Source organism: Tachysurus fulvidraco, chromosome 1, assembly GCF_022655615.1.
Source record: "Tachysurus fulvidraco isolate hzauxx_2018 chromosome 1, HZAU_PFXX_2.0, whole genome shotgun sequence".
NCBI classification, from domain to species: Eukaryota; Metazoa; Chordata; class Actinopteri; order Siluriformes; family Bagridae; genus Tachysurus; species Tachysurus fulvidraco.
Window position 1 is genome coordinate 47811405 of NC_062518.1, and position 10975 is coordinate 47822379.

The 10975-nt window shown below is 37.4% G+C and overlaps 1 protein-coding gene and 1 long non-coding RNA gene across 2 annotated transcripts; both read right to left on the reverse strand.

Moving 5' to 3' along the window:
- Window positions 1–3585: 3585 nt before the first annotated feature.
- LOC125140720 lies at window positions 3586–5128 on the reverse strand. Its single transcript, XR_007139936.1, has 6 exons — window positions 4512–5128; window positions 4334–4399; window positions 4130–4234; window positions 3865–4005; window positions 3715–3760; window positions 3586–3625 (listed from the first exon to the last, which is right to left on the reverse strand). It is a non-coding gene; the product is annotated as an uncharacterized LOC125140720 (long non-coding RNA).
- Window positions 5129–7155: 2027 nt separating this feature from the next.
- LOC125140715 (C-C motif chemokine 4 homolog) lies at window positions 7156–8642 on the reverse strand. The gene is made up of 3 exons (XM_047809996.1): window positions 8534–8642; window positions 7548–7659; window positions 7156–7318 (listed from the first exon to the last, which is right to left on the reverse strand). The coding sequence occupies exons 1-3, from the start codon at window positions 8601–8603 to the stop codon at window positions 7195–7197; spliced, it is 306 nt and encodes a 101-aa protein (XP_047665952.1). The 5' UTR covers window positions 8604–8642; the 3' UTR covers window positions 7156–7194.
- Between the last annotated feature and the right edge of the window lie 2333 nt (window positions 8643–10975).

Genomic DNA, 10975 nt, shown 5'->3' on the forward strand with positions numbered 1-10975 from the left:
ACCGAGAAACTCAAAAACCTTACGCGTCTGACCTACTTCACAATATCCGTCAACGAAATATGAACCGAACCTGACTTCACCTTCGTTCAGAGCATGTTGAATAGGTAGGTTATGTGTGGCGGAAATGTATTCGAGCCACTGAATGGCAGGTGTTGAGTAAGATTTCTGTCTGTTGATGTAATTATCGAGAGGTGGAATGGCGAGAACGTTTTTTTCGAGAAACATTGTTCTAAATATTTTAAGACAAACCGAAGCTATCGTAACGGAATTAAAAGGATCCACCGTTGTACTTTTTTGAATTTCATTTCTGAAAGCTATACAACCTTTTCTCAAAATGTCTACGTCATTTACACAGTATTCAGTCATCTCTTTCTTGAAATCAAAAACTTTGTCAGACACCGTCGCATACCACTTGAAAAAATCCTCCCTGTCTTTGGACATCATGTCATCCACACCATAAAACCGAGGTTCGGGGTACGGTCCTACATAGTTTTGATTTTCTAACGTGTTCCAGAAATGAGGAAAATAACCTTTCTTTTTTTCTGAGAACCCCATGGCCTTAGGAAGATTGCTAAGCTTCATGGGTAAGAAAGACAGGCTATCGATGTATTTCTGGTTGAATTCGGTATCGGTGAAACACAGTATCTTTCCGCCTTGTGCAATAATCTTGGGCGTGATTCCTTCTTTCACTAAATGGTTTAGCAAAAGGTATGAATCAAACCCTCTAGCATTATGCGCGATAAAGGTATAACCTCTGAATCTCCTACAGCGGAAATGTCTAAAAAACGCTGCGACGCATGTGTCACCTGAAAACACCCATGTCTGACCACGGTAATTAATACAGCATAAGAAATTAGCTATATGAGTACCCGTTTCCTGTCTAGTTTCAAAGTCATAAAAGATGTATCTCTCATTAGACTTTTCCCTCTTTAAAGGCTGTATAAAACACCTGTGTTCACAATCTGTATCAAGTTTTTCACCACAGAACTGACACAAACTCTCAGGGCAAACGTGACGTTCAAGACCAAATGGGTCGCGGTACACCCTATTACACTTGCTGCAGTAGAATCCTCTATTGCACTGAGAAAATTCACCTCCTTCTGACTGGCGCAACGCTTTGTGACTATCGAAACAATATTTTGATCTACACAACCTCATACAATCCGGGCATTTTGTTATGTTTTGAGGGTGTTTGTAGCAGTCTACATCACAACAAACGTTACAACTATATGCACATCTATGGTTCCGCATATCCTTAAACCCCGAGTGACAGAAATGACAGACATAACCACATCCCAAAAATCCTGTGATGTTTTTAATACCGTAATAATGATGGTTATGCAAAAACAAGTACAACGTTTTTTCATGCGGTATCTTGCTGGTTTGAAAGAAAGAGAATGCGGCTTTATCGCTAGTTTTGTACACAATTACAATTTTACACTGTAAATGTGCCTCAAATTTACTCACATCGGCAAAGGTGACGGGTGTGTTTTCAGTTAAACCTACAGCGTATTGGAGCTGTTTAGCAATTTTTTCATTTTGAAAATCGCTTTTATCACGATTTAAAAGCTGTGTAACGCATAATGCAAAACACATGTTGTCTTTATTGTAAAAAATATACAAGTGTCGCATCTTCTTCTGTACAACTTCTGAATTGAATATTGTAGCAACTTTCCGTCTACAACCTATACCACCGCGAGGTGGTCGAACTATCTGTACTACCAGTTCAAGCGAATTATCCGTAAATATGTCACGATTACTTTGAATGGTATTTTCGAGCATGGTCAAAAAAGACTGTAAATCGATGGCTCCATTGACTAGTTGAATGTGAGATGACACATTGAGTGTAACGCCTCTAATTTCAACGGTGACATAATCCTTAGGTGAAATCATTTCATTCGCAACTTCTATCACGCTGTTTAAAATCTCTAAAACATAATTATAAAATTCAGCAAAACTGTTGACGTTAGCGATAGAAGAAAAATTCACTCTTCTTATGATCTCTGTGTTATTGAAGTTGTCACGATTAATTATCCTAATATTACTATCTACACCATGACCTATTTGATTGTTTTCAACAGAAGGTGGCGGCGATGCGTTGTCTACGTGATCTAAGGGTACATTTTCACCCGTAGGCGGCGACGCATTGTCTACGTGATCTGAGGGTACATTTTCACCCGTAGGCGGCGACGCATTGTCTACGTGATCTGAGGGTACATTTTGAACTGAAGGTGGCGCACTGTCTACGTGATCTGAGGGTACATTTTCACCAGTGGGCGGCGACGCATTGTCTACATGATCTGAAGGTACATTTTCACCCGTAGGCGGCGACGCATTGTCTACGTGATCTGAGGGTACATTTTGAACTGAAGGTGGCGCACTGTCTACGTGATCTGAGGGTACATTTTCACCAGTGGGCGGTGACGCATTGTCTACATGATCTGAGGGTACATTTTCACCCGTAGGCGGCGACGCATTGTCTACGTGATCTGAGGGTACATTTTGAACTGAAGGTGGCGCACTGTCTACGTGATCTGAGGGTACATTTTCACCAGTGGGCGGCGACGCATTGTCTACTGATGTATCATTTACCATTTCAGGAATGTACTCATGATCAGTTTCGGGATTTTGCAGAACATTAACAGGTTGGTTGATTAAGTTAATAATATTGTCATTTAACAAAATAAGACTTTGATTAAGACCATGAAGCAAATCTTGTTGAGATGCAGGTTCTTGATAGGTTACTGGAGTTGTTGCATTAACGACATTTAGTTCGTTAGATAAGTTAAGACTTTCGTTCAATTGGTTTACAGCTTCTATCAAAAAGGGATTTAACGGCACAGGTTGATCTTGATCATTTAGACTATTCTGCAACGTTAACAGACTCTGATTCAATTCTAAGAACACGTCATGATGAGGCAGCTGTGTTTGTGTCGCTGTTAAATTATCGGTCAACCCCGGATTGGGGCTCTGAATATCGTGTCTAAGTGTCGATCTTAAACCATCATTCAACTCATTGATTGCATCGATTAAAAATGGATTTAACGGCACAGGTAGATCTTGATCATTTAGACTATTCTGCAACGTTAACAGACTCTGATTCAATTCTAAGAACACGTCATGATGAGGCAGCTGTGTTTGTGTCGCTGTTAAACTATCGGTCAAACCCGGATTGGGGCTCTGAATATCGTGTCTAAGTGTCGATCGTAAACTATCATTCAACTCATTGATTGCATCGGTTAAAAAAGTATTCAGGGCTGTGTACGGATCACGTTGTAACAGACTACTTGAAAAAGTCGAAGTTTCACCAAAGCAGAGATCATGTGATGATGTAGGGTCATTTTCAATTCTAATTTTTTTAGCTTCTGAAGAGGGAGAATTACTCGAACGCTTCTGAGCCATTTCTAAAATAATATTGTCTTAACATTTCTTTTATTCACCATAACACAGCAATTTAAGGATTCCAGAGTATTATGCAAGGATTGAACATACTCACTGTAGACATGCTCAAAGTTTTCAGTTATTCTATCCCTTAGCTGAAAAAATCCTGAAGAGAGTGTCTCCAATGTTGGAATTTTCTTCAAGGGGGGTTGATTGTAGTTTCTTACTCCTTCAATGACGGTATCTAAATAGAATACAGATTACAGAAAAATGTGTGGAGGATTGTTTTACACTCTTAAGGGTTGATTGAAAAGAGAATGCTAACGACCTTACCCAAAAAAATCTGAACTATCGGAGTCAGACGTTGTTCCGGTGTCTTCTGAACATGTCACACATACAAAATAATGGATAATTAAATACTTAAAATATCATATAAGGTTAATGAAAGATTTACAACATACATATTTTCATGGTGTAACTTACCCGTAGTTTGTAAAACTGGTCTGAGCTGTGGGGGTTACTACAGCTATCGACTTTTGGATAGACCCCGGATGTTCCCCGTTCTTAGGCCTAGCACGTGCGTTGTAGAAGGCTCGTCGCGGGAAATAATCTCAATACAACTGTCTAAAAATGAATAAACGATGAATTAAATAAATAAATATAACATTTAGAATATAATGTAATATATGATAAAACAATCGACTGAAGAAAAAAAAAAATACAGATCTAAGAGTCAGAATGAAATTACCCTGGAAGGGCCGCGATTGTTTGACCCCGGATGTTCCCCCGTTCTTAGGCCTAGCACGTGCGTTGTAGAAGACTCGTCGCCGGCAAATAATCTCAATACAACTGTCTAAAAATAAATAAAGATAACATTTAGATTATAATGTAATATATGATAAAACAATCGACTGAAGAAAAAACACAGATCAAAGAGTCAGAATGAAATTACCCTGGAAGGGTCGCGTTTGTTTGATATGTTTTCACAGACAATTGCGTCAGATAGGCTGGCCTTGTTCTGTAATTAAAACAGACTTTACGTATAAACCCAACTACAACTAGTTATAATATCAAACGATAAGCATTCTAATACTTATAAATTAACAATAAAGTTAATAATAAACTCTTACCTATTGAAAAGGCCGTGCTCTCAATGCTTAGAAGATCGTAGATGTTCTGTTCCGTTGTGAAAAATCCAAAGACGCGAAGTCATAGCCAAATTTTCGGAAAATTCTCACTTTTTACCTACACGTGTGGGCGTGTCCGCTCAGGCGTTTGCTCCTTTTTTCTCACGCGTGTTTCCGCTCAGGTGCACGTTTCCGCTCAGGATGCGCGTGTGTGACGTTATAGATAGCACCCCCATTGACTAACGATCAGACTGAGAGATGCTCCTAACACAAAGGAGGGTGTCATAATCTTGATTTGAAAACCATCCGGCCTTAGAGGAGGGGTAAGCTATCGCAAAACACCCCCCCGGATCAACTTTTCTTCTCACGCGCGTTTGGTCAGGATGCGCGTGTGTGACGTTATAGATAGCACCCCCATTGACTAACGATCAGACTGAGAGATGCTCCTAACACAAAGGAGGGTGTCATAATCTTGATTTGAAAACCATCCGGCCTTAGGGGAGGGGTGACCTATCGCAAAACACCCCCCGGATCAAACACGAGTTTTAAGTACCTATCTCTATCTATTCAATCAAACATATTTACTTGTTTACAATACTGCTTCCTCTGATGGGGTTAAAACAAACCCTTTAAAAAAAAAAAAAAAAAAAGTCCTTGTTTACAACACTGCTTCCTCTGAGGGTCATAAAACACCATTTTAAAAAAAAGAACATAGGTCCTTGTCACCTGTCTACGGGAACAAGCCAAAAACATAGGTCCTTGTTTTTACAACACTGCTTCCTCTGAGGGTCATAAAACCCCATTTTTAAAAAAAAAAAAAATATAAGAACATAGCTCCTTGTTTTAATTACTTGTCACCTGTCTATGGGAACAAGCCAAAAACATAGGTCCTTGTTTTTACAACACTGCTTCCTCTGAGGGGTCATAAAACCCCATTTTTTTAAAAAAAAAAGAACATAGCTCCTTGTTTTAATTACTTGTCACCTGTCTATGGGAACCAAGCACTGAAATGAGAGGGGGTGGTGGTGGGAGGTCTTGACTTGACTTGGAGTCAAGACATGTCTACCACACCAAAAGGTATAACCTTTAACCTTTAATAATTTCATATCACTAATAACAGATGTCATAACAGCTGACATTGCAGCTGCCAGGGGTAATAAAACTGTCACCTTGATGGAATATGACCTTTAAATCTCTCTGTTGGCACTCCGTTCAGGGTGTATCCTGCCTTGATGCCCGATGACACCTGAGATAGGCACAGGCTCCCCGTGACCTGAGAAGTTCGGATAAGTGATAGAAAATAAATGAATGGATGGATGGATGGATGGATGGATGAATGAATGAATGAATGAATGAATGAATGAATGAATGAATGAATGAATGAATGTTTGCGAGGGCCAGGGCAGATGGGGATGTTTGGGGCTGCACTTTGAGGATTGTTATAATGCAGCTATAACATACTGACCACTGTGTGCATTAACCACAAACACGTCTCATAATACACTGATTATTTATTGACCTTCATTCTTCTACTATTTTGTAACAATTCAAATCACTAGTAAGAGAGAAAGAAAGAAAAAATGAAGAATTGTAAACAGTAAGTATAACTCAGACCATTTTACATGGAAAAGATGATTTTAACATAGAAAGAGAAATATATGATGTAAGACTGCATGAAGACAGAAATAAATAAATTTTGCAGAACAGGAAGTCATATCATGATCAGACATATGTGTGTATGTTACATATATTAATATATTAATGTTGTACATAAACTTGTTAAATGTTTGAATGCAACCAACATGATTTTCTTTTAAAGCAGAGAAATGTAAATAAAAAGTAAACGAATTCATGTTAACAGTCTGTATAATAAATCAGATTATATTTAAGTTTATAACTAAAAGCTTCAATCATAATGTCTAATTATGTAAAAAGTACATTTAGTAAAAAAATATTCATTACTTTATTCATTAATTTTTCAGGGCTCAGACACACTTTCCCAGTTCTAAAGCAGATTAAAAACTCATCTCTTCAGTCAGGTGTAAACACACACACACAATACATCTCATAAATTTATGCACCAATACTTTAGACTTGCACCTTTTTTATGAACAGCAGATATGTTAATCCCTCTACACTGCTTCTCTCTTTCTACCCATCCCGAGGCATCCAGACATTGCACCAGATCCGATCGTCTTCCGAGCAATGAAGATTTTGGACCTCCACTGAGATGATGCTGACTCTATGAAAATCCTGAGACATCTACAGATCTACCAGCTCCAGTTGGACTCTATGATACCAAGAGGAGATCTGAACTCCATGTGATCTTTACACCAATTCAACACTTGTTTGACTGAATATTTGTAATCTCACCCCCAGACTTGCTCATAGGGGATAAATAAATACATACATACATACATACATACATACATACATACATACATACATACATACATACATACATACATACATACATACATACATACATACATACACACACACTGAGAACTATATAAATCTTATTTTTTTTACTATATTAATTCTTTTTTCTCCTTATGTCTACCTTCTGTTCTATGTTTATGTTCTGTAAACCTGCTTTGAGACGAAGCCCATTGTAAAAAGCGCTATACAAATAAAATTGAATTGAATTGAATTAATGGAGAGAGGATTTAAACTGTTTAAGGTTCTAAGCACTCCCTTCAGTGTTGTTCAGACTGGTAAACAGACGCTGATCAATTTTGTCCATGTGATGCTTCACCCACTTGTATTTGGGATCTGCACACACATGACGACCGTCCTGTAGAGTAAAGCTGTAGAGGAGAGAGAAGATTTACATCAGTGTGAAACTGTAATAAAATCAGAAAATCAGACACGCTGACACGCCCCAAACCTCCAAGATAATATAAAGTTAGATTCATATATAAGATTTATAAGTTAGATTCAGTAGCAAGTTCAATTCTATTACACATAAACATAAAGAATTAATAGACATGAAAAAAATGTACTTTATTAAAAATAAACAAGGGACTGAACACTTACATGACTCCAGGTTTTGTACACCGAAAATCTGTTACTGCATAAGCTGTAATGACTCTTACAGGGATTGGTCGTATCTGAAATCTGAAACAGCACTGATCTACTTCATTTCCATCTGTGTGAAAACATTTCTACATTTAGTTCTGTGATTAAATGTTCAATAAGAAAATATTAGACACTTTTATATCTAGTATCAGATGCAGATTATTGTAGCTATTAAACTGTATTATCTCACAGTTGAGTTCTGGTCTCTGATTGGTCAGAAGGTGTTGATTAATTCTCTATAACGGCAGCTCTGACTGTAGTGTAGGTTTATGTTAATGCACTTATTTGTTTCTATAGTAACAGCTTGTTTACAAGGACATGTACAGCAGATTGGACACATAAACTGATTAAAAGGTGACATTTTCTATTGGGAGACGTTAATTGATTTTTTTAAATTAAATTGAAGTGAATAAAAAAGAGACAGAAGGAACTGTTTATAATTGCAGAATTAAGAACAGGAACTAACTTGTTTCACTGACATTAAATGTAACGGCAAACCTATAAAACATATTTTTTAAGACCAATAAATAAATAAGTATGTAAGTAAGTAAGTAAGTAAGTAAGTAAGTAAGTAAGTAAGTAAGTAAGTAAGTAAATAAATAAATAAATAAATAAATGTTGAAATATTGTTGTGGTATAAGATGAATAAAACACTGTTTTGAATGAATAAAGCACTTGTGGACGTTCTGTTACAGAACAATCCTCATCTTTACAGTGTAACAGTAACTCTGCTTCATCACACCACCACATCACTCAGTATTTTACTGTAACAGTGTGACAAACACACAGTGGTTTATTAATGCTGCTTATTTACAGAAACCTGATCAGCTTTTTAGGAAATTCAGCATCAGTATAAACCAGGGGTTTAATACTACTACTGATAATAATAATAATAATAATAATAATAATAATAATAATAATAATAATAATCAACTTTTTCATACTGTTGGCTGTTGTGAAGGACTGAAGGCAGGCGAGAACCAGCAGAACCAGCAGGAGAGAATGAGAGATCATGACTGCTGATGACGATGATGAAGAGAATGATGAAGATAGTGATGGTCAGGAGCAGAATGATATTAGTGCAGATATCACCTCCTTCTTCAGTTTATAAAGCTGGTGAGAGGGGTGGGAGAGTGTGGTCTGGGTGTTTAAGTGACCAAAAATTTCCCCTTTGACAGAAATAAAAAAAAAAATCCACCTCTTTCACAGGAAGTGAATATTTAATGCCTTGTAATCAAACAAATCTCACACTAAGCTATTAATCTCATCAATTAAAATTTAATTAAATATGTGCAGCTTTATTGGAGTTCAACATTAATTCAGTGAAGTCCAAACTCAGATCTCAGATCAAATCACACGTCATTCACAATACAGAGAGATAACTAGTGAAACACATAATTAAGGGTCAAATTGTCACATATCATCATCAGCATGGTACACACACACACACACACACACACACACACACACACAAGCTTTTCTAATATAAAAGGTAGGGATTTTCTATAATGGGTTCATTCAGTGACATGTGTTGAGTAGGGACTTTCAGAACTGAAACACAGACAGTTGCTCTCTCTGTCTTTCACACACACACACACACACACACACACACACACACACACACACACACACACACACACACACACACACACACACACACACACACACACACACACACACACACACACACACACACACACACACACACACACACACACACACACACACACACATCCATTGTAAGCCTTTACAATTTTGTGAATTTTCCTTAGTCATTAGTAGGGACTTTCAGAACTGAAACACACACACACAAACATACACACACACACCCACACACACACACACACACACACACACACACACACACACACAAACACACACACACACACACACACTCACACATGCACACACATTCTAAGCCTTCCTATTTATAAAATATGTGAATTTCCCTCAACAGTATGATATTGTAAGAAACATATTAATGAGATAAGCAGGGAGTTTAAGTGCTTCAGCACACAACTGCATTACACTGCAGTACACCTATAGTAAAGTGTAGTACAACTGCAGTACGCATGTAGTATAGTGTAGTATAACTGCAGTACACATGTAGTATAGTGTAGTACAACTGCAGTACACATGTAGTATAGTGTAGTTTAACTGCAGTACACATGTAGTATAGTGTAGTACAACTGCAGTACACCTGTAGTATAGTGTAGTATAACTGCAGTACACATGTAGTATAGTGTAGTACAACTGCAGTACACCTGTAGTATAGTGTAGTACAACTGCAGTACACATGTAGTATAGTGTAGTACAACTGCAGTACACATGTAGTATAGTGTAGTACAACTGCAGTACACCTGTAGTATAGTGTAGTACAACTGCAGCACACATGTAATATAGTGTAGTACAACTGCAGTACACATGTAGTATAGTGTAGTACAACTGCAGTACACATGTAGTATAGTGTAGTACAACTGCAGTACACATGTAGTATAGTGTAGTACAACTGCAGTACACCTGTAGTATAGTGTAGTACAACTGCAGCACACATGTAGTATAGTGTAGTACAACTGCAGTACAAATGTAGTATAGTGTAATACAACTGCAGTACACCTGTAGTATAGTGTAGTACAACTGCAGCACACATGTAGTATAGTGTAGTACAACTGCAGTACACATGTAGTATAGTGTAGTACAACTGCAGTACACATGTAGTATAGTGTAGTACAACTGCAGTACACATGTAGTATAGTGTAGTACAACTGCAGTACACATGTAGTATAGTGTAGTACAACTGCAGTACACATGTAGTATAGTGTAGTACAACTGCAGTACACCTGTAGTATAGTGTAGTATAACTGCAATACACATGTAGTATAGTGTAGTATAACTGCAGTACACATGTAGTATAGTGTAGTACAACTGCAGTACACATGTAGTATAGTGTAGTATAACTGCAGTACACATGTAGTATAGTGTAGTACAACTGCAGTACACCTGTAGTATAGTGTAGTACAACTGCAGCACACATGTAGTATAGTGTAGTACAACTGCAGTACACATGTAGTATAGTGTAGTATAACTGCAGTACACCTGTAGTATAGTGTAGTACAACTGCAGTACAGATGCTAATTAAAGAACATGCAGTAGTTTAAGGCTTTAAACATGTAGAACAACTGTCACTAACACAAGGTTGTTCTAAACCATTAATCACATGAACCATCTATTCTGAATCATTTAATATAATTACAGTCCACAATACTGGGTATTATATTTTATTCAAGTCCTTTACATTTAAAAATCATGAAGCTTAGCTTTAAAGCCGAAAGTATACCACCCCTCACCTAAAGACCTGTTAAAGGCTATAATTCAACCTGCTTTCT

Bases quoted from the DNA above. Each gene is read 5' to 3' on its own strand.
- LOC125140715 (XM_047809996.1), bottom strand. From the start codon at position 8,603: ATGATCTCTCATTCTCTCCTGCTGGTTCTGCTGGTTCTCGCCTGCCTT. The intron at 7,660-8,533 runs GTATGAAAAAGT...GTTTTCACACAG, and splicing joins GTCCTTCACAACAGCCAACA to ATGGAAATGAAGTAGATCAG. The intron at 7,319-7,547 runs GTAAGTGTTCAG...TCTCCTCTACAG, and splicing joins TGTACAAAACCTGGAGTCAT to CTTTACTCTACAGGACGGTC.